Source organism: Podarcis filfolensis (assembly GCF_964270895.1).
Source record: "Podarcis filfolensis genome assembly, chromosome: 2".
Taxonomy (NCBI): Eukaryota; Metazoa; Chordata; class Lepidosauria; order Squamata; family Lacertidae; genus Podarcis; species Podarcis filfolensis.
The window spans coordinates 103,691,821-103,716,185 of NC_139605.1; the positions used below are offsets into that span (position 1 = coordinate 103,691,821).

At 46.8% G+C, this 24,365-nt stretch overlaps 1 protein-coding gene and 1 long non-coding RNA gene across 2 annotated transcripts in view; one reads left to right on the top strand and one right to left on the bottom strand.

The window, feature by feature from the left end:
- Positions 1-478: 478 nt before the first annotated feature.
- C1QL4 (complement C1q like 4) overlaps positions 479-24,365 on the bottom strand; it is a 44,128-nt gene continuing 20,241 nt past the window's right edge. Inside the window, exon 2 of the mRNA XM_083598998.1 lies at positions 479-4,682. Within this exon, the coding sequence (XP_083455124.1) occupies positions 4,503-4,682 (180 nt within the window). The 3' untranslated portion in view covers positions 479-4,502. The remainder of the gene's footprint in view (positions 4,683-24,365) is intronic.
- The window catches only part of LOC310755762, a 1,619,227-nt gene continuing 1,610,187 nt past the window's right edge, over positions 15,326-24,365 (top strand). The window contains exon 1 of the long non-coding RNA XR_014544520.1: positions 15,326-20,365. This is a non-coding gene — a long non-coding RNA (uncharacterized lncRNA). The remainder of the gene's footprint in view (positions 20,366-24,365) is intronic.

Sequence of the window (24,365 nt, forward strand, 5' to 3'; positions counted from 1 at the left end):
TGGTGTGTGTGCATTGTTGAGGCAGGTAATAAGAAATATGTGTACTTGTACACATCTGATTTGAAGAGGGAGAGACTCAAAGGCATTTATTTTATGTTGATATCACTCTTTAAATGCATTGCAGCAAACTTGCGTGTGTGGTTTTTGTGTGTGAAAGATATCAAGGAACTGAATTCCAAACCCAGTAATAAAATCTTGTATTTGAGAGTTCTGTGGTGGTGTAAATAGGCTGAAGAAAGAGGTTTGTTAAAAAAAGAGCATTCTGTAGCCTGGAGGGGAAAAAAACACAAGTGTGCGCAGATGTGTGTGTGTGTTCTACATAGGGTTTTGCTCATGTAGATATACATCTGTATGCATGCAAATGCTTCTGGGACTGTGTATGTGCATGTAAATGAACACTTTAGCACTTGGTAAATGTAAATATTTGCATGCAGCTAATGCGATTGTTTCCTGAACGGACACCAGCAAAGGCAAGATGTGCGTCAAAAACCAGAGTATCTTTATTAACAGATAAAACACAGATTCTGATCATTTAAAGACACAGAGTTGAGTGGTCCCAGAGGCATTCACGTTCCTGGCAGCAAAACCATCCCGATTGCTGAGTTCACAGCCATGCCCTGGGGCCTCTCTGGCAGGTTTCTGTCTATAGTATGTACGAGGCACTGTCCAGATCCCTCCTCCACGGATTTGAAAAATTGCTAATGAAAGGGCACACATGCAGTGGGGGGACTGTGCAAAATAGCAAGGCTGCAGACCAGGGGTCCGGCCTGCAGCCACCAGCAACAGAAGCTGAGGATTTCTTTTTCTGTCCCTGGAAGGACAAGGAATGAAAGAGGCAGCGGCGGCGGGGGCGGGGGGGGGGAGAGATAGAAGCAGGATGGGGTATAATAGCTGAGGAGGGGATATGAATTTCGGTAATATAAATGTACAGATAAATCATGCACGGCATGTTTGCGCATTAATACATGCGCACTCACATGTTTGTGTGTGTGTATATATATATATTTGTAAGTTATAATTTTATATACATTTTAAGTGCTATAAATAATAATGTACACAGTTGTGCACAAGTAAATTTGCGCACATGGTTGTTGCTTTCTTTTACCACATGTATGTTTTGTTGTGCAATTTGTGGAGGTTCACACACGGTCTTGGTTTCACAGATTCTCTTCTGTTTCACTCCAAGCTTTCAACCGAGAGCTGTGCACCCTCAAATTCAAATGTGCACACACACAAATGCAGACAATGGAGTGCAGAGATGGCAGGCATTTGTGAGCACCAATACATGCAGGCACACCTCTGCGTATTTAATAGGGCTGGAAAAATATCGGAGAAGCCACTGGTTATTTATTTCAGGAATACGAAATTTGAATGATAAATACAAGATTCTGGCCTGACCTGATGTTGGCTCTGAGAATTCTTCTCTCTTTCTGTCTCCTGGCTGCAAACCTTGCACATGTAAACTTACATCCATTCTGGCATTCACGTGGATGTTAATGGTAGGGCTGGGGATGCCAGACACTAGAGCTTAATTTGGCAATCCCAATAGATGTACAGGCCAGCAAATGCATGTACACATAAGAGGTCAAAAGGCATTGGTGCACCTCTCAATGCCCGAGCACAATTACATGTGCAAATGTTCACATACACGGAAAAGAAGTTTGCAGAGCTACATAAGGTGGGCAGAATGAAAAGGTCCTTCTTTTGTCTTTAGGAGATGGGACCTGTTGCTAAGCAAACCTACAGAGGGAGCTCGTGCCATCTGTCTGCCTGTCTTCCTTCCTTATCTGAACCTGGATGCATGAGAAAGGCAAGACCTTTAAGTCTGATTTGGATGCATATATTTTTATGCAATGATTTTTGTTTTAATCTTCTATCTCCTTTTGTTATATATATATTTTGTTTGTGTGTGTTTTGAAAATGTTATTTTATGGTTAATTTGAATTGCCACCCTGAGTGATGTGTAGGCACCAGAAGTTCAGGAAGTAAATTTATATTTTTAAAAAATATTTAAAAGTGTGTGTCTAAGTTGAGGGATTAGGCATGCACAAGTGGGCATGTGTTGGAGAAAAGATGTGGGGTGTGTGTGTGTGTTTTAAACATAATTTTATGGTTGATTTGAATTGCTACCCTGAGTGGTGTGTAGGCACCAGAAGGGCAGGAAGTAAATTTACACAGTGGTACCTCAGTTTTCGAGCATCTCGGAAGTCGAACGTTTCGGCTTTCGAACGCCGAAAACTCGGAAGTAAATGCTTCCGTTTTCAAATGCTTTTTGGAAGCCGAACGTGCCACGTGGTTTCTGTATTGAGTTTTCTGGATGCTTCAGTTTTTGAACGTTTTGGAAGTTGAACGGTCTTCCGGAACAGATTACATTTGAAAACCGAAGTTCCACTGTATTAAAAAAAATTATTTAAAATCATGTGTGCAAGCTGAGGGATTAGGCATGCGCAAATGGGCATGTTTTGGAGAAAAGATGTGGTTGCTTTCATTTTGGGTTGGTGGCGATGTTTATTTTTTAATAGATTAAGCTCTGCGGAAGTTAGGTTGCAGAGCTCTCTGAAGGAGAGTCAAAACAGTGGTGTTCTCCCACAAACAATTTGGACGCCCGTTCTTGCATCCATCTCCCTGCACCCCTGACCTTCATGGTGCCAAATGAATCAGGTCACTTCACTCTGCTTATGTGTGGCGGAGCTGGCCCTGTCAAGTCGCATGGCTATTTAATACGGTACCTGTTGTGTTCACACCGATGCACTTGGAGAGAGTTTTGAAAGCAGGGCGAAGTCAGGCACTGCAATTTGCTCGCAGCGCTGCTGCACTATTGGGAGAGTGGGTGAATTTTGTGGGTGAATAGCACACACTCAAAATCTGATTACGACAATGCATGTTTTAGCGGTGTACAATCTTGCGGGGAGGTGTGGTTTTACGTGGCAGGTATTGCAACGGCAGGTCATGAATGGGAAAATGCAATATATTCTGGTCACCTATCTTGCAGTGGTTTGTGCATCTGGGGGTGTCTGCGGTGGTCTTTTGGCACACAACACACCCTGCCACCCATCAAACCCCTTAATAGCCTCTGGTAGCAATGTTGAGCCAGGAACTGTCTCTGGGACTGTCTCCCAATCATTTCAGCATGTCCCTGCACTGTTGCGGTGTGCATGTGGGAATCATCATTTGCAGCACAAAGTTTTATGATGACACAGACTGTTGCAGTTGCCGTCAGTTCAGGGTGGCTGCGGTGAGATATTTACACACAAAGGTGCAGAGACCCCCATTTGTCCCAGCTTGAGGTCTGAAACATGGATAATGCCTATATATCTTCATGCAGGTCAACACAAGATCGCCCTATTGGCAGCTGTTCAGACAGACCTGTGGGTTAATGTACAAAGGTAGGAGGAATCGGGGCCTGACCGCCTTCCCCATTCGTACAAGAGTCTTCAGGGCACCTGTCTGATTTAGAAGGGGACTGGAGATTTTATTTGGATGGTTTTGTCTCCCATTTCTTAAACGGAGCAGGCTTGAAACAGTGAACCTTGCACAACACACACTTAAAAAAAAAGCAGAGCAAAAGATGTATCCCCCTCTGTATATGTTCATAGTCTTGCTGGCATGTTGGCGGAACACTGCTATGGAGAACGGGGAAATTAAATTCAACTGTACTGCCCCCTGTTCCCGCAGAAGACCTCCCCATTCTCTCCCGCCCTCCGTTGGATACCTTATGATTTATACAGATAATGAATCCCACCTCCATAATTGACCAATTAATATATATTTATATATATATGAGGCATCTTGAGTCAGCAGCGGATGTAATAGAGTGTTTGGACCAAGATAGGAGAAACCCAAGTTCAAATTCCCGCTTGACCACGGAGCTCGCTGGGTGGACTGTGGGACTGTCTCTGGGCCTAGTCCCTCGCAAGGTTGTTGTGAGGGCAAAATGAGGGACGGGAGAATCATATAAGCCTGTCCTGAGCTCATTGGAAGAAGGGCGAGATATAAACGCAATCAATAAAACATTTCCTGTGAAAAGTTGATGAAGGGGCTGGACTGCACTAATGAAACCACCCCTCTTCGAATATTTGTACCTTACATCTAAAGGGATGCTAAGGAAATGGACTTACAGAGCCAATATGCAGCAAGTCTGGGCCTTGTTCCCCATCCGTCGCCCTTCCCTTCATCCTCCGATCCTGGACATGGCCTTGCTTCCACTGACCAGGGCCCCCCCACCATGACATTATGTTCCCCTGTATCCACCCCCTCCCGGATTTCCCCATGCACCAAAAATCCCTTAATCCTCCCACCCCTTTTCACAGTCTATGAACCCAAGGGGGAGGACCTCCTCCCCCAAAGTTTCCGTTTCAGTCCTTATTGGCCGGACCTTGCTGGAAGGACCTTCTGGGTCCAGGGAGTTGGTAAAGCCAAGGGGGGATAAAAGCTGACCCAGAGCAGGGAAAGGGTTTGGGTAGGCAAAAAAAAGGAGGAGGGGAAACAGGAGCCGGCGGGGCTCAGTCTGGGTAGATGATGAAGCCAGAGAAGGTGCTGTACTTGTTGGTGTTGCCTCCATGCACCTTCCCTCCGTCCAGCTTGATGAAAACTTCGTCGCCCACGTCCAGGTGTAGAATCACGCTGTTGCTGGCGTAATCATAATTCTGGTCAGCATCCTGAGCTATGGCACTGGCCCGGACCTGGGAGAGAGAAGAGAGAGGTTAGCAAGGGGCTGGCAATGTTATGGCACTCTGCCACAAAGGTTCATCGCGCAGCCAAAACCATGGGTAGCAAAGTGTTATGTACTGAGTTGAATAAGATCCAAAATGCAGCAGTCTGATTGGTCCTAGAACAATAGGATCCAAAATGCAGCAGTCTGATTGGTCCTAGAACAATAGGATTCAGAATGCAGCAGTCTGATTGGTCCTAGAACAAAGAAGCAGTATGATTGGCCCGCAGAAGCCACCCAATCCAGCTCCAGGTGGAAGTGAATCCACAACCTGATTGGCCAACAGGAGAATCCTGGAATTAGCCAATCATGTGCAGCCCATTGTGTAAATAATGTATATAAAGCAGATATTTTGGGGGAATTTTCATTCCTCCTCACCACTATGAGCTGAATAAAGAGCATGAAATCCACTCTTGACTCCGAGTATATTTCACAAAGGAAAACAGAATTTATTCATGCACAAGAATGGTGCATCATCCACCTCACGGTGTGGTCAAGAGACCCCAATTACAGGTTACACATATGCTTTCACAAACCCTAGGGACGCGGGTGGCACTGTGGTCTAAACCGCTGAGCCTCTTGGGCTTGCCATTCAGAAGGTTGGTAATTCGAACCGCGACAGGCTCAGCTCCCGTTGCTCTGTCCCAGCTCCTGCCAACCTAGCAGTTCAAAAAAGCAGATAAATAGGTACCACTGTGGCGGGAAGGTAAATGGTGTTTCGGTGCGCTCTGGTTTCGGTCATGGTGTCCCATTGCACCAGAAGCGATTTAGTCATGCTGGCCACATGACCTGGAAAGCTGTCTGTGGACATATGCCAGTTCCCTGAAAGCGGGATGAGTGCCTCAACCCCATAGTCGCCTTTGACTGGACTTAGCCATCCAGGGGTCCTTTACCTTTTTACCATCACAAACCCTCCAAGTGTCTCTATTTTCCAGGGACAGTCCCAGATTTACAGAAGCATTCTTGGTTTCTGATTTGACCCCAAAATGTCCCTCTCTTCTTGGGACACCCCTATTTTCATTGGAGAAATGTAGGAGGGGGTGTCTCTATTTTCACTGGAGAAATGTTGGAGGGTATGCTTTTATAGTTTCCCATAAGCAGCTTGATAACTCATTCCTTCCTTGCTTGTCCCACCGTTATGAAATAGCTATAACCCAACCATAACCTTTGATGAGCAACCTTAAACTATGCATTTGGGGAGAATTTCCACTACATCTCTCTGTCTCTGCTAAGCCCTTTGGACTTCCTTGCTCTATTTGCAGTCTGGATGGTCCTTTGTTTCTTCTGTGGATATACTTCCCTTACAAGCTTCAACTTTTGACATCTGGCTTAACCACAACTTTTTCTGCTACTTTGCCTCTGGTCTGGAGGCTAGGTGTTCAGAGATGCAGCTATTAGCAGCTTAACTGTTATTGCTGCCTTAGCTCGTTTCTCTTGACCAGAGTGCTTCTATTTTCTAATACAATGGGGAGTTGGGAGTTAGGAGCAGCCTTTCTGGTCCTATGGGTGCTGCTGAGACTCCAGCTCCCATCAGCCCCAGCCAGTGTGGCAAATTGTTAAGGATGATGGGAGTTGTAGTCTAGAAACATCTGGAGCGCCACATGGAACACAGGAAACTGCCTTATAGCAAGTCAGAGCACTGGTCCATCAAGCTCAATATTGTCTACATCTGAGGTGGAGAACCTTTTTGGCCCAGCCAGCCAGATCCTTATCACAATCCATATAACGGCTAAGGCACTACAGTCATACCTCGGGTTACAGACGCTTCAGGTTGTGTTTTTTCAGGTTGCGGACCGCCGAAACCTGGAAGTACCGGAACGGGTTTCGGCAGTTGCGCATGCGCAGAAGCACTGAATCGCAACCTGCGCATGCGCAGACGCGCCGCTGTAGGTTGCGGATGCTGCGGGTTGTGAACATGCATCCCACATGGATCATGTTTGCAACCCGAGTGTCCACTGTAGTTAAAATCAGGGATTTCCCCCCCAGTCAGAGCTCACCGGAACTCAGTTCCGGCACCTCTCAGGAGGGCGCCATTGCCATTATAAAGAGAACAAGGGAGGCGTTCATGGTGAGTTGCAAGCGTCTCTTTTTCTAGAAGAATAGCACCGGTTAAAATTATTCCTAAAAACAGAAAAACTTAAAACGCCTACTGAAACAGCTAGCTACATGAGCAGTTCAGAGCGATATGGCGCTGAGCAGGGCAACCTGTACTCAAATGTTCTGAAATATTACAAGGCAGCCAGTGCTTTCTTCTTTTGAAGCTTATCTCCTCATCCATACAGGCTCTTAAAAAACAGCAACACACACACAACCCAAACATTAAGACAGACACCTTTGAGATGCTGGATTCGGTTCCAGGTGCAAAAAATCCTGTGCTTGTGTGGTGCGATCACAGACCCATGTAACAAACGCAGCTCTGAGCATACCAAACAGCTATTAAACAAGGAGAAGCAGCGAATAATTGTAGGCTTTCGATGGGTAGCAGCAATTCACCGATACGAGCTGGGGCTAGTTCAGGCATCTGCCTGTACATCCTAAATGGCCATTATTTCAAAACCCTATCCCAGGTACGCAAAAGGCATCTGAGAAATATGGCCCTGAGGTCTTTCACCTAATGTCCTTTTGCTTCAGTAGCCTGCAAATCAAAGGAAGCTTTTTTTGTGTGCATCTTCACATCAGTGGAATATGATTGCAGGGGGCCAGACTAACTATTAATTTTGGCCAATGCATGTTCCAATTGGTTTAAGCAAAAACCGTCCAACCCCCTTGCTTCAACACATGCAAACACCCTGTGCATCTAGAAGCCTATTCACCTGAATGGGACTTGCTTCTGAGTTAAGCATCCCCACGGTCAAGCTATTTGTGTGTCTGTTAAGGCATCTGCTTCAGGGCTGCTTGTTTTACTATTTTATTTTCTTACATTTATACCCTCTGCTCCTTCCGTTATGGAACCCAGGAACGGCATCCATTCATTTTCCAGGCAGTCACCCATCCAAGCACAGATCAGAGCCAGACCTGCTTAGTTTGAGCAAGGTGATGACCTCATCTACCTTCAAACCATGTCCTGGGGAAGACAGAGGAGGCAAGCTTTAAAGTGATGCCTTGAAGAATATTGTTTTGGGATCCGTTTTGGGAAGGCATATTTGGCCAAAGCACATCTGGCCAACAGCATCAGGGGCCCGAGGGTTGTTAACTTTCTAACCCCTTCCTGAATCCTCTTTCTGTGCTACCTTAATGTTTAAAGTGATGCCCTGCTGATTTGCAGCTTTCTTCGCACACACGAAGCCTTCATTCAGCAACTAGCGGTTGCGAGCAGTTGTCCCCCTGGCTCATGTGAGCTGGCCCGCCAGATTCCGAGAATCAATCTGACTTATAAATAAAGCATGAAGAAAGATTAAAATGACCAGGACTGTTTACTTAAGTGAAAAGGCAATTAAGAGGAGACTTGTTCAAAGTCCATAAAATTTTGCGCCAGGAAGAAAACGTTGCTTTGAGGCTCCTTATATTCCACAAAAACAGACAAGAAGGAAAAAACCCAGTGAGGTTTTTAACTCTATCCTTTCCAGGCATTGGTTCTTTTACCCCTGAATTCCAGGAAAATTCAGGTGCCTTGTGTTTTTCAGACATGTATGTTATTCTTGTCACTATTGAGTGAATGATGAATGAACAATAGCCTTTGTATTATGGCAAGGTAGTCATCTCAGTGATAGAGCAACCTTATTGTATGCTTGTGAAACACTTATAAACACCATCTCCAACTCCTCGAAGGATTCCATCAACAGTGTCTCCAAAAGATTTCACACATCACTTGGGAAGACAGGCGAACTATTGCCAGTGTACTGGAAGAAGCAAAGATCACCAGTGTTGAAGCAACGATTCTTCAACATCAACTTTGTTAAGCTGGTGTGTTGTGCGGATGCCTGATTATCGTCTTCCAAAGCAACTACTCTATTCCAAACTTAAAAATGGAAAGCGTAATGCTGGTGGTCAACAAAAGAGGTTTAAAGACTCTCTCAAGGCAAATCTTGAGAGATAGATACTCTATCTGTTGATGGATGGCCATCCTGATTCGGCCCCAGACACACTGACCAGATGTCTGGAAGCTGTGGCTGGATGGTTACGTGGGAGCTGGTTGAAGTTAAATCCTTCGAAGACAGAGGTCCTCTGGCTGGGACGGAGCGATATGGGATTGAGGGGGCAACTCCCATCTCTTGTGGGGGTGCAATTAGTGCCAGCATCGTCCGTTAAGAGTTTGGGTGTAATCTTCGATACCTCCCTCTCTATGGAGGCGCAGATTACAGCTATAACAAAGGCGGCATTTTTTCATCTCCGCCAAGCTAAGCAGTTGGCTCCTTATCTCTCTTGCCCTGACCTAGCCACTGTGATCCACCCGACGATTACCTCCAGACTGGATTATTGTAACTCGCTCTATGTGGGGCTGCCCTTGAGACTGACCCAGAAACTCCAGCGGATGCAGAATGCCGCGGCGAGACTCCTTATGGGGTTTTCGCTGCGAGATCATATTCATCCGGTACTATACCAGCTGCACTGGCTCCCGGTGGAGTACAGGATCAGGTTTAAGGTGCTGGTTTTAACCTTTAAAGCCCTATACGGCCTAGGACCCTCGTACCTACGGGACCGCCTCTCCTGGTATGTCCCACAGAGAAATTTACGGTCTGCAAATAAAAACATCCTGAAGATCCCAGGCCACAGAGAGGTTAGGCTGGCCTCAACTAGAGCCAGGGCTTTCTCGGCCGCGGCTCCAATCTGATGGAACGCTCTGTCACAAGAGACTAGGGCCCTGCGGGACTTGACATCTTTCCGCAGGGCCTGCAAGACGGAGCTGTTCCACCAGGCCTTTGGTCAGGGCGCAGCCTGACCCCCTCCTCTGGCAATCTGCACAGAATTTTGCTTAATGGTTGCCATTAATTTGATTTTAATTTGATTTTAATTAATTTTATAATGAATGTTTTTAGAATGTTGGATTATTTTGATTGTTGTTAGCCGCCCTGAGCCCAGCTTCGGCTGGGGAGGGCGGGATATAAATAAAATTTATTATTATTATTATTATTATCTTAAAAAATGTAGTATCAACACTGACAACTGGGAAACACTGGCCTGCGAGCGCTCCAGTTGGAGAACAGCCTTGACTGAAGGTGTCATGGGCTTTGAAGACACTTGAACTAAGGATGAAAGGGAGAAACGTGCTAAGAGGAAGGCACACTTGGCAAACCCTCTCCATGATCAACTCCCCCCCCCGCCCGAAACCTATGTCCCCACTGTGGAAGGATGTGTGCATCCAGAATTGGCCTCCACAGTCTCTTACGGACTCACTGTTAAAACTGTGTTTATGGAAGACAATCTTACTCAGCTACGAGTGATCACAGAAGAAGAAGAAGAAGAAGAAGAAGAAGAAGAAGAAGAAGAAGAAGAAGAGATTGCATGCAAAAGGTCCCAGGTTCAGTTTCTGGCAAGTAGCTCTGGGAGGTAGCACTGGGAGACCCCAGTTCTGGCGAGCTGGTGTCAATCCTTATTGACCAGGGGTGGGGAACCTTCAGTCCATAGGCCAATCTTGCGTTCCAGTGGGTTCTAGTTGGCCTGTGAGGCCACTTCCCTCAAATTGTACCCACAGTGATATCCATATATGGACAGTGCAATGGGGTTCAGTTCTGCATTGGCTGCACAGGTTGCATTAGTTGGCATGGGCAGCCAATACAACAGGATCTAACCCCTGCTTAAGAGCTGAGGAGTGTGGGGTTAAATCCTCCTGTGTTTGGCAGGGTTCAGTGCAAATCTCTTCCTGAAACAGGAAGGGGGCTGCATTGAAACACCCACTCCAACAAAGGGGGAAAAATACCTTCATCTTAAAGGTAAAGGGACCCCTGACCATTAGGTCCAGTCGTGGCCGACTCTGGGGTTGCGGCGCTCATCTCGCTTTATTGGCCGAGGGAGCTGGCGTACAGCTTCCGGGTCATGTGGCCAGCATGACCAAGCCGCTTCTGGCAAACCAGAGCAGCGCACGAAAACGCCGTTTACCTTCCCGCTGGAGCAGTACCTATTTATCTACTTGCACTTTGACATGCTTTCGAACTGCTAGGTTGGCAGGAGCAGGGACCGAGCAATGGGAGCTCACCCCGCCGCGGGGATTCGAATTGCCAACCTTCCGATCAGCAAGCCCCAGGCTCAGTGGTTGAGACCACAGCGCCACCTGCGTCCCAGTTAAAGTGGTACCTCAGGTTAAGAACGGTTTCAGGTTAAGAACGGACCTCCAGAACGAATTAAGTTCGTAACGAGAGGTACCACTGTATGTGCAGAAGGGCTGTGAGGGTGATGCAAGGACATAGCAATACAAGAGTCACGTGGGAAGAAGGACAAAAGTATAAGGTATAGCCATAGAACTGTAGAGTTGAAAAGGACCACGAGGATCATCTAGCCCAACCCCTGCAATGCTGGACTCTTCATGCCCCATGTGAAGCTCAAACCCACAACCCTGAGATTATCCATGAGGGTGGATGGGAGGGTGAATGACCCAAATTCTTTACTGTATAGTTAAATCATGTTGGTTGTACGCAACATTACGGGCCTGATTCTCTTGACTGCATGCCCTCCATTGTGACACACCTAACAGACTCTCAAAAGTGGTTTAATTCAGACGACCAAACAACCCAAGTTCAGAACAATCTGAAGAATATATTTCCCCCCCTCCCTCCTGAAAAAGGTCAAGAAGATAAACTTGAAGAAATCTGATAGGTCTGGGCGGGAGATACAGCGCAGGCAGCATCAGCAATTTTTCTTTGTTGAAATGTAATTAACACATGTTGTATTAATTCTGCTTAATTAAATTTGCATTATTAATCAATTTGGTAACAGAGCATATGCTGCTTAACCCCCCCCATACAACACAGCTGAATTCTGCTTTGCCAACCAGCTACACACAGTGCCGTATTTAAGTATATGCTAAACATGCTATAGCTTAGGGCCCCACACTTTTGGCCCCTCCCCCAAATTTAAAGGTTAAAAAAAACCTGGATGTACATTTCCAAAATATAAGATAAAAAGCAAATAAAATAAAACCTACATTGTTTTGTGTTGTGCTGCTACACCAAGCGGCTTACAAAATTGTGTAAAAGTTTTGAGATTTCATAACTTTGTGTTGTGTAGGCTCCTATGATGTAAGTAATGGGCCCCACCTGCTAGCCTGCTCCCTAAAATATCACTGGTTTGCTCATTTCTATATATAGGGTGCCTACATTCTGCATGGACTGGTTGCATGGCAAAATTTGCAAATGGCACATGTTACCTAATAGGTAATAGATACCTATTAGGTCCATAAATTACCATATAGCTTATATTCAGCACACACAAAAAGCGACAATTTGTTGCTGACAAAGGACAGCTGGACATATAAAGGGCCCCATTGCCTTCAGTAGCTTAGGGCCTCATCAAACCTAAATCCAGCCCTCACATCTGCATTCAAACACAGACCGGGACATGCACAGACCTTGAATGGCCACCCAAATTCTCAGCCTTCTGAGCAGATACATGCCCCACATTCTCTTCCAGAAAAGTCATCCCCATAAGCCAGCAACAGGATTTCTTATTCCCCTGGATATCTCCCTCTTGCTTCCAGCTGATCACCTCCACCCTCTTGTCCTGATCCCATCTGAGTACAAACCTCGCTAGTGCAAATTTGTGAAAGGTCAAACTCATGTTTTTGCTCTGTGGGAAATGATAATACAAGCGAATGAAGGAAGCCAAACCCCCCCTGGGTGCCTGAGCACCCACAAAATTCCCCATGAAGGGACTGGGCACCCACAAATTTCGGTGCCAGGGCTATGCATGTTGCATGGCACCCACAGCTCCTGGTATTCACGGTTGCAGGGCCAAGTTGGCACTCCTGACTGTGTAGCAGCTTTTATGCTTTGTGTTATAAGTTTGCAATGATGTATAAAAGTCACAATGCTGGCCTCAACCTACATCTGATAGCATTTTTTAAAAAATCCAAGGTGGAGGCTTTTGTGGTAGTTTTTAAGCTTTCTTTGGGCTTATCCTCATCCAAAAATACAACAACCTTGGGCTGGAGTTCGTTGAAAAATGAAATGGAATAGACAGACACGGAAACGGATTAGTCACCTGTGAAGGGCAGAAAGTGGAATCCAGAGGGGATATGAATTGCTACATAAATAAAAGAACGAACGCGTCGCTCCGTGTGCACCACTGCTAGAATTCTGTTGATCTCCTACTGCATGCCGACATTCGCATGTGTGATCAAGGGCATGTTGGAGTGATTTAAATCGAGGTGATTTTAAATCACAATGAAATGAATTTTCCCTGTTGCGTGATCCATGTGTTTCCCGAATGTGGAGGTGGATGCATTGGTGCTGTGTGACAAAGCGTGTTCTCCCTAACAGAGAGCACGTGTTGCGGTTGGGGGAACAAGCCACCCTGCAGTGACTAGGCAAATTTGGTAAGGAACCCAAGCCTTTAAGTGGTTAAATTTGGGTTGCTGGGGAGTTTTGATTGTTGCCAATTTGGAGGAGGGGTCAGAGTCTTTAAATACAAGGGCCAGACGTTGGACGTCCTCTTGGCCATTTTGCACCGGATCACATGGAGCACTTGGACAATCTTCTCATTGTCTGGTTACATTTCTTTATTTCTGTATTTCCCCTTTCTTTTTAATCCTCTCTAGTCCCTTAAATAATTTAATTCCCCCCTTTTCCTGTTCAATTTCTCACCCCACCCCTTACCCTGCCCTGTGGGAAGATTCTCCCTGTATCTATGGCTTGCCTTTCCCAATAGGGAGAGAGCCCCCGTTAGGGGCTTTCTTTCGCAAAAAGGTTTCCCCCATTTCTCTTGTTGAAATTGTGGGGCTAGTTAGGGCTGTTCCCAGCTTAGCTGGAATCACTTTCGTTTATAGTATCCCCGAAGGTTGGCTTTATTTTGAGTGTGTGCAGTGCTGTTGGCCAAATTTTAAGCTAGCCTTGGGTGGGAGCACTAATTTGAGTTCCTTTAATATTGCTATGAGACTAAGATTCTCAAGAGCAGAAGCAGGGAGGCCTATTCGGCCTGCACATAACTTCCAAGCCTAAGTCTGCTACAGGTAGCAGTTAATTGTTAAGTCTCTGACACGTGACTCATTCTCGCTATTGGAATGTATCTGCTTGCAGGCCCAGTTGCTGCTAATGTATATCTGAGGCAGACAGAGGGCCCCAGAGGCTCCCTGTGCCTCCAAGGACTATGAGCACTCTGTATATGCTCTTGAACTATGCTGTTTCTGAACAAGTTTATTTTCTTTAAGTTTGTTTTGCCCGGATAGTGGCGACTGCCATTTTAGAGACGAGCCATTGTGGCTTAGTGGCTAAAGTATAGGACTAGGACCTGGGAGACAGGGTTCATATCCCCCTCTTAGCCATTGTTATAACAAAACAAAACAAACTGCTCCTTTTGGGCTATTCTACTGCTGGGTAGTTCGGCCCATTCGTGATAAAAGACCTTTGGGTTTCTTGAAGGGGTGCTTCCCTCTAAAAGGGCAAGCAGGGGTACCTGGACAAGCTGTGGGCTACCTCAACTCTGCTATTTCACTGGAAACATTTATGCCTGGCCTAGCAGGTGATCCTAGGGCTTTGCCCTAGAATTTAATGGCCTGGAAGCGTTTTCGGCCTGAATAGTGTCCCCATGTGGTCCATGAAGCATTGGTTTCACTGGGTCAGCGCATAGTGCCGGTAATGCCTAGGTTGCAGGATTGGTCCCTGTATGGGACAGCTGTATGCTCCCCCATTGCTCTACCTGGACACTTAGGTCCTTTTGGTGGTTCCTCACTGCCAGGGATGTAACGGGCGCTACGTTTGCAATATGCAAGTGGGAGAAAGCACCTTTGCGTGCCCGCATTGCAGTTTGCTCTGTGCGTTGCAGGGCATGGCGCTGCACGGGCTGCAATTGCATTGCATTGCATTGCGTGAGAGATTTGCAGTTGCATTGCACGGAGGGTGTGTGCATTGCATGGAGGGTGTGTGTGCATTGCACGGAGTGTGTAGTTGCATTGCACGGAGTGTGTTGTTGCATTGTACGGAAGGTGTGGTTGCATTGCACGGAGTGTGTGTGCATTGCACGGAGTGTTTTTTTTTGCATTGCACGGAGGGTGTAGTTGCATTGAACGGAGGGTGTGTGCAGTGCATGGAGTGTGTAGTTGCATTGCACGGAGTGTGTAGTTGTATTGCACGGAGTGTAGTTGCATTGCATGGAGTGTAGTTGCATTGCATGAAGTGTGTGTGCATTGCAGGGAGTGTGTTTTGCATTGCACAGAGTGTGTAGTTGCATTGAACGGAGTGTGTAGTTGTATTGCACGGAGGGTTTGTGTGTGCATTGCACAGAGTGTGTAGTTGCATTGCATGGAGCATGTTTTTTGCATTGCACGGAATGTAGTTGCATTGCACGGAGTGTGTAGTTGCATTGCATGGAGTGTGTGTGCACTGCACGGAGTGTGTTTTTGCATTGCACGGAGTGTGTAGTTGCATTGAACCGAGTGTGTAGTTGCATTGCACGGAGGGTTTGTATGTGCATTGCACGGAGTGTGTAGTTGCATTGCACGGAGCATGTTTTTTGCATTGCATGGAGTGTGTGTGCACTGCACAGAGTGTGTTTTTGCATTGCACAGAGTGTGTGTCTGAAAAGGAAGCTGGCTCGGCGGCAGCTTTGTCGGGACTTCTTTAGGGGTTCTGGCCAGTGTCGGCCCTGTAAATTTACATATCATGATGGCAGCACAAGATGCCCCCTGCCCAAGTGGGGGCTGGAAGCTGGCAAGCAATAGCTCAATACCTTTTGCCCATATTCCCATTTTATTTAGGGATCCAGTTGGATATCGTTGCTAAAACATACCACTTGCCTATGGAGAAGCTGTCTGCCTTGAAGGAAGTTATTTTGTAATACTTCCTCTGTAGCAAGTGATGCTTCATCAGATCCGATCTTGCTGGGTCACTTAATTAATCTTCCCACTAGGCCAGGCTGCCTGCGGCCTGAGGTCCCCTTACCTTTGTGTATGCCTACCAAGTGTGGTAAAGGCAGATATCAGGCGATAGTAGCAATTCCTGAATGTATGCAATAATAGTTCGCCATGGCAGGATACCTTGAACCCGCACAGGGATTTTCAGGTTCATGCTGGTGCTGCTGGATCTTTGCCCTTTGGTTTTTATTTCAAGGGCTGTTGGTGTGCAAAGCTATGGCCTCAAGCCCGGTGTGGTGAGGCAATCATGTGACATAACTTTTCTTGAGTTTTCCCCATTGTAGTAGCAGTTCACATGTGGCCTGAGGAGTTCAGTGACCATCGGATCTGCTTTTGGTTTGATTACCAGGTAGTGGTGAGCGTCTTGGCAAAACAGTCCTCACTTTCTAGCACAGTCTCTGCCCCTCCGCTCATGCTTTCGAGCTACGCCGCTTAAGGTTTAATATTGTGCTTTCTACTCTGCAAATTACGGGATCCTCTAATGATGTCGCTGACACTCTATCCCATTTTCAGATGAAGCGCTTCAGATCCTGGGCTCCAGACTCAGCTATTGCCAGACTTTTCCAGACCACCTGTGGCATTTTGACAACAATTAGTAATTACAGAGAGCAGCAGCTTCCATTTCCCCTTCTGCTTTTAGCTCTTATGGGAAGGCCTGGATGGATTTCTTAGCCTTAAGCTGGCAGTCCTCGGCCATTCAGATGAATTGGCCCCCATCCTCTGAGCAGATCCTGCAGTATTTGGTCCACCTGCTGCAGATTGGGCATGCGGTTATAACTATCAGAATTCAGTCCGCTGCAATGTCTGTTACACTGAAGCTTTATTTTTCAGAGACCCTTGTATAAAGTTTGTAGTGCGCAGGGCCTTGGAAGGTTGGAATAGGCTCCAACCTCATAGGACAGTGGGCAGGAAGTCGGTCAATTTTTACCTATGCAGTATCTGCAACAAACTTGTCTGCTGGTTAAAGATCAAGGCAAGACTCCTTCAGTAGTCCATTGCATTTTTGCACTGAGGGTTGGGAAAATGGTTGTTGGAGCCAGCACGGGGCTGAGAGTCTGGAGGCTTATTGCTTCAGGACTTTTCCTTATCTGCTTTGGAGCTTGTCATTAGAGTTGGGAACTCTAAAACAGACTTAGTGGGCAGGAGTGCCACAATCAGGCTTCCCGCCACAGGTGAGGAGGGCCCTTGCCTGGTTATGGATAACAGAATATTTGGCTTTTCGTTCCCCTGGGGGCTGGCCCGCTCCTAGTGCATGAAAATGGGTTCCTGTTAGCCAGGCATCAATGTGCTTACGTCGTGCACCAGTTATTACGGCCTGCGGCTTGCCTACCGCTGAACACGCCTCATTCCTTCTGAATGGGGCTGCTGCAAAGGCTGCACACCGGGGGCCTGTCAGGAGACAGGATTGTGAATACGGGTCATTGGAAGTCTGACGCTGACAAGGGTTATATCAGGAAGTGTCACAATGATGTCTGTGCTGATGCTTGTCTGTTATTTCCTTTTTTCATAGGAGCAGCTGTGCACATTTGGGCCACAGCATTGTACACTAGGCTGGCAAGCATGTTGACGAGTTTGGACTGGGGCGCCATCTCAGTCTTCCTGCCCATGTGAACATATACTGGATGTCCAGATGGGGAATGCTTTGGGAGGAGATCCTTCCTTTGGTGCGGTCGAGTGTGACCTGTGCAGGTCCTCCCGCAGTGCTGGTAGTACAGCTGGGCGAGAATGTTTGCTGTCTTCCTCCAGCATAAGTCTGCATCCCTGCATGCAAGAGGGCTTGGATTGAGTTGATGGCAGCTCTCCCTGGACTCAAAATAATTTAAGGCATTGGTTCAAGGTGGTCTGGAGGGGGGGTTGGAGCACCTGTCCCCTCCAATGCGCAAAGTCATTCCATTAAGGGAATCCAAGGATTCGCCATGCTTTTGTCGACCCCTTTCGAGGGGTCGGGCCATGCAAGAGTCCCTGGGAGCATTTGGGGGTGAGCTTGAGTCTGATCCTGGTTCATTGCTCCCCCACGCTGTTTATTTGTACTGACGATATGGTGGGGCCCAGTCGTCAATGCTGCCCTGCTGAGGTCAGGTGCAGCTAGTCGGGAACCAATGCCTAGACAAACTACCACCGAGCAGGCCAGAAAGCATGTTAATAAGGTGGTGGACGATAGAATAAAATAAATAAAGTAAATAAAATAACATAACAAATAAAATAAAATAAAATAGGTCCTTGCTTTAGGTGGTTCTGTAATATTGCACCCTGCTATTTTTCTTCAAGGCTGTTGCCCTCTTTAGGACAGATGGGGCGCATCTTTCCCCTATGGGGAACGACACCTGGCGGGATGCGATTGCCTTGGGATTCATTGCTCCCCCACAATGTTTGCTGGTACTGACGATATGGTGGAGCCCAGTCGTCAGTGCTGCCCTGCTGAGGTCAGGTGCAGCTGGTCGGGAACCAATGCCTAGACAACTACCACCGGGAAGGCCGGAAAGCATGTTAATAAGGCAGTGGAAATAAGATCCAGGTCTTTGGAAATTGAATGCATTCAAAGGTTATGTTCGTTAACATTTTTGGTGTCTTACAATTTTTTGCTTGTTTTATCTTAGGTTTAGCAGCTGTCCGCATCTGGATGGTGGGGCACAGCCTCATGCATTGGGCTGGCATCAGTGCACGACAGTCCGGATTGGGACCGGGTCTCGGCCTTCCTCCACATGTGCAGTTGCCTTGGCTGTCCAGACGGGGAATGCGCCGGCCAGAATTCCTGCCACTGATTCGGAGGCAGGTGCTGCTGGAAGGGCCGCCCACTGCTGTTGGGGTGCAGCTGGGTGAGAACGACCTGGTTTCCATGGACTGTTTTTTCACCACGTGCTGCAATTTTGGGTGACCTGGAGAAGCTGCGGGCAGTGGTGCCGACAGCAAAAATATTTTGGTCAAAGCTTTTGCAACGATGTGTTTGGAAGGGTAGTCGTTGCCCAGCTGCCACTGAAAGGGCCAGGAAGCGCATCAATTCTGCTGTGTCTAAAAAGATTTTTGAGCTGGGTGGAGATGTGATTTCCCATCCTGAGATTCTTTTTCAGGCTGCATCCTTTTTCAGAGCTGATGGCGTGCATCTTTCTGCCTCAGGGAATGAGGCTTGGCTGGGTGCAGTGGTGGCCAAGCTGAGGGCTTGGTTGGGTCTGTGAGTGGTTTGGCGGTGAGCTGAAGGCTCCATGGCGGTTAGGCATTGGTTAAATTGGTTCTTGGAGGGGTAAGTGCCTATCCCTCCAAATGATGCGGAAAGGGAATTCCGTTAAAGGAATCCAGGGGCTTGCCATTCTTTTCGTCCTTGTCCCCGGAGTCGGACTTGGGCCGTGCAAGCCCCACAGGAACATGAGGGTGAGAAGTGAGGGACTGTTGCCCAGCTTCATTTTCTCACCCAATACTTGTTTCCCACGCTGGCTTCCGTTGGTGTCCGGAAGGCCAGCTCTGTCCCTGAGGGCAAGGACAGATAGTCATAACCAATGCCTAAGCAACCACTCACATTTTTTGTATTTTGAATAAAGTTGTGGCCAAAATTATGCCAAAAACCTTAAACAAAAATTGATGTGTGAAGTGTGAATTTTTTGGGGGGTGGCATTGTGGGACTCAACACGCAAAGCGTGTTCTCCCTAACAGAGAGCACGTGTTGCGGTTGGGGGAACAAGCCACCCTGCAGTGACTAGGCAAATTTGGTAAGGAACCCAAGCCTTTAAGTGGTTAAATTTGGGTTGCTGGGGAGTTTTGATTGTTGCCAATTTGGAGGAGGGGTCAGAGTCTTTAAATACAAGGGCCAGACGTTGGACGTCCTCTTGGCCATTTTGCACCGGATCACCCGCCCGCCCTCCCTTTTATAGGGTGGTTTTTCTTGATCGCTTGACCTTGCTATGCCTGTCATGGGGTCGTCTGCCTTGGAGCGGGGGCCTGGTAGGAATTTTGCCATTTGGCTGATTGGCTGGTGCCATTTGGTTTTTGCCTACTGCGTAGCAAATCGTCACAACTTGTAAGGTTGGCGGTTAGGCATTGGTTAAATTGGTTCTTGGAGGGGTAAGTGCCTATCCCTCCAAATGATGCGGAAAGGGAATTCCGTTAAAGGAATCCAGGGGCTTGCCATTCTTTTCGTCCTTGTCCCCGGAGTCGGACTTGGGCCGTGCAAGCCCCACAGGAACATGAGGGTGAGAAGTGAGGGACTGTTGCCCAGCTTCATTTTCTCACCCAATACTTGTTTCCCACGCTGGCTTCCGTTGGTGTCCGGAAGGCCAGCTCTGTCCCTGAGGGCAAGGACAGATAGTCATAACCAATGCCTAAGCAACCACTCACATTTTTTGTATTTTGAATAAAGTTGTGGCCAAAATTATGCCAAAAACCTTAAACAAAAATTGATGTGTGAAGTGTGAATTTTTTGGGGGGTGGCATTGTGGGACTCAACACGCAAACAAAGCATAACTGGTTTGCAGTAGAACCTTTATGGAAACTAGGAGCGTAATCCAAAACCTTTGGACAGTAATCATGCATCTTTTTTTGCACTGCAGAGTTTTCTGCTTAGAGACAAAGTAGACAGGTGTGAAGGTAAGGAATTTCTTTTTGATTTTTCATGTGCTTATGCAAAGGCACTAAACAAGACCATTTACTCGCTGGCTAAATTCCCAGTACCACCCAGAATCAAGAATATTGGGTTAGAATAGTGTTTCTTCAGGAGATGGGAGAGTAAAACATCAGGCTAATATTTCAACATTGAAGTCAATAGAACATAACATTGCTTAATCCAATTTTATGCTAGTTTATTCAGAAGTAAGTTCGCTTGATTTCAATAGGAGTCACATCCTACTGCATTTAGGACGGCAGTTGATTATTCCCTAAATGTCTCTGCTGCTCAGGTGAGTCATAAATATCCATAATTTGCCAAAACGGCCTATTGTGTGTCTAATTTTTATAATGTTTCACCTCAAAAGTCACACTCCCCCCCCCTTTTACATAGAAAAGTATGATTCATTAAATCAGTGTTTTCTAGAGGATTATAAATGCAGGTTGGGGTTGTTGTTTTTCAAGTTCTATATAGACTGAAACATGCTGGTTTATGTTTTAAGTCAGATTTCATATTAAACCATTTTTTAAGGGCACTTAACATAACTTTAACAACAAAGACTTCAGACTTAAATTATATTTTAAAACATAATTTTAAAAACTGTGTTGTTTCTGAAATCATTGATCCCCCCCCAATCCAATCCAGCAAAAGAAAAACAGTGGCTTTGGTTCCCTAGACATCCAGCATGGCCGTGCTACTTTAAATCACCACCCCCTTCTCCTCCGGCCCCTAACCCCTCAAAGCCCCCGTGTCTGATCCCTACTGTTTCCGCTGGAAATGGGGTCACGGTTATTAGAAAACAAAGAAGGTTCTTTTTGTTCGAGGGAGCCACTGAAGTGAAGAAGATGCAAATTGCTTGTGTCTGGAGTTAGCAAGGGCTAATCAGCAGTTTTCACCTTTCCGTCCAGCCCAAGGGACAATTAGACTGGGCAGAGACAACGTAGTCTGGTAGTCTGTGTTGACCACCAGATGTAGCGTAATATAATTTGGCAACCGGATTATAATATAACATAATATAATTTGCACAAGCCCTACGTGCCTGGTTAAACTAGCCTCCTCTTTTTGATGCAAGATAATTTCCTCAACACCAGACAAGCTGCACAATCTGTGTCCCAGTCATTTTAGTTATATATACCACATAGATAATTGTGCTCAAAGTGATTTTCATCACGCAAACGGACATTGTGGGGAAGTTCTTGCAGTGCGAAAAAGTTCCAGATTATTTGGGCAAGTGAACCAAGCTTGGCAGGGAAGGAGAAGGCAAATATTGTCCAATCAAGATGCCGCTTCTCATTTCCCAAAATGCATTGGCACCGTACGAAGTCGGGGTGCTTTTCAGAGTACCTTTCACACATAATGATTCAGGGTGCTGATCCCACGAGCGGATAGGTGCTAGGTCTGCATAAACTTGTCAGTTCAGTACAGGAGGCGCTGACCATCTCAAAGCAGCGGTACTTCTCTGAGCTCATTCCTACTGTTTCCGGAACCTGTGTATGTTTGTTTATTTTTAGTTTAATTTATTCATTTAATTTGTATACTGACCTTCAGGCAAAGATCACAGGGCGGTTCGCAACATAAAAATACAAAATAAGGACACCCTGTAAAAACAAGAACAAACCAGTACCTCCCACAAACACATTCAAAAGGACATAGTCTGTTAATCAGCCAAAGCCAAAGGTCTGGTTAAAGGGAAACAATTTCTCCTGATGCCTAAAGATATGCAAGGGAGGTACCAGGCGAGCCTCCCTGGGGAGAGCATACCACAAATGGGGAGCCACCACAGAAAAAACCTATTCTCATGTTGCCAGCCCTCAGAAGAAGGCCCTCAGATGATGACCACAGGGTCTGGGTCAGTTCATATGGGGAGAGGTGGTCCTTTAACACATTGCAGTCCTGAGCCATTTAAGGCTTTATAAGACCAAACCAGCACTTTGAATTGTGCCTGGAAAGTAATTGGCAACCAGCGCAGTTGGACCAGGATCGGTGTGATATGCTCAAACCACCTTGCCCTGGTGAGCAACCTGGCTGCCAAATTCTGCACCAGCTGAAGTTTCCGAACCATCTTCAGAGGCAGCCCTACGTATAACGCATTGCAGTAATCTAGGGTTGCCATATTTCAAAAAGTGAAAATCTGGGCACAGAAGTTGTTGAGCTGCCATATGCCCAGATTTCCCCAGACATTTCAGCGATTTCAGCCCAGACGCTGGTTACGAGGGCTGAATACCGGCTATGTCTGGGAAATCCCAGACATATGGCAACCATAAGTAATCTAACCTAGAGGTTGTCGGAGCATAGACAACAGACATTAGGCCATCCCTGTCCAGATATGGGCATAGCTGGGCCCAGTGGCGTAGCGTGGGGGGTGCAGGGGGGGCCGGCCGCACCGGGCGCAACATCTGGGGTTAGGGCAAATCCATGGGTTAGGGGGCGCAAATCCACGGGTTAGGGGGCGCAAATTACTTGCCTTGCCCCGGGTGCTGACAACCCACGCTACGCCACTGGCTGGGCCACCAGCTGAAGCTGATGGAAAGCACTGTGCGCCACTCAGGCCACCTGAGCCTCAAGTGACATAAAAGGATCCAGAGAAAAAACCCAAGTTACGTACTACAAGTTATGCAATCAAGAGCAGGCAATCTTCTATCCATCTGGTTTAGGGGACCACCAACTCCTGCCACCAGCCTGACTCATCTCTGACTCTTGACTTCCTTCCTCCGACTTGCCTGTTTCAGCTTCTGCCTCTGATTCTGACTTCTCTCTGCCACCAACTCTCCCAGCTCACTAAGACCTGTTCCCTCTTCCCAATTTTCTCCCTCTGACCACTCATTGCCATCCCACCACCACTGCCCGTTCTCTGAGTCTTCTTCCCTTGGTGCTTCCTCAGATCGTTCCTCCCACCATTCTTCTGCATCCTTCTTCTTTTTCTGTGCCGATCACTCGTAGCCAAGTAAGATTGTCTTCCATGAACACAGTCTTAACAGTGAGTCCATAAGTGACTGTGGGGGCCAGTTCTGGATCCACACATCCTTCCACAGTGGGGACATAGGTTTCTAGGCAGGAGTTGATCACGGCGAGGGTTTGCCAAGCGTGCCTTCCTCTTAGTGTGTTTCTCCATTTCGTCCTGAGTTCAAGCATCTTCAAAGCCCATGACTCCTTTGGTAAAGGCTGTCCTCCAATTGGAGCGTTCGCAGGCCAGTGTTTCCCAGTTTGTCAGTGTTGATACTACATTTTTTTAGATTTGCCTTGAGACTGTCTTTAAACCTCTTTTGTTGACCACCAGCATTACACTTACCATTTTAAAGTTCGGAATAGAGTAGTTGCATTGGAAGATGATAATCCGGCATCCGCACAACATGACCAGTCCAACAAAGCTGATGTTGAAGAATTGTTGCTTCGACACTGGTGATCTTTGCTTCTTCCAGTACCCTGGCATTAGTTTGCCTGTCTTCCCAAGTGATGTGTGAAATCTTTTGGAGACACTGTTGATGGAATCTTTTGAGGAGTTGGAGATGGCGTTTATAAGTGGTCCATGTTTCACAAGCATACAGTAAGGTTGGTAGTACAATCAGTTCATGACAGGCAAGTCCTTTAATCCTTCAGTGCTACAGTTTTCAGGAAGAGGCCTGTGTTGTGCACCTCGCCTCATGGCGTGTGTGTTTGCGTGCGTGTGTGACAATGTGAGGAATTCACAGGCTACAGGGACAGGGCCCAGGTAATAAATTCCTTAGATAGACAGATCAAAAGAGGCCAGCATCAGGCCTCTCTAAACAAATCTCTGACAATAGAGTGAGATCTTACATGGATCAAGCTGTCACCAGGGGAGATGAAATACTGCCCGTATCGCCAAAGAGAGGGATAAACCTGTCATGTGGGGCTTATGCTGGGGCCATAAACATAGGGCACCCGCCATTGGGCAAGGGACAGGATTTAATGGGGAATCTGCTGTGTCCTGAGGTTGCTGGTTCAAATTCTGCTTGGGGAATTTGCTCTCTGTTCTGCAGTCTTTACGAAATTGACTAAAAATCCTCAACAACCCTCCAAGGGTAAATCTCTTGTTTATTTTTCTT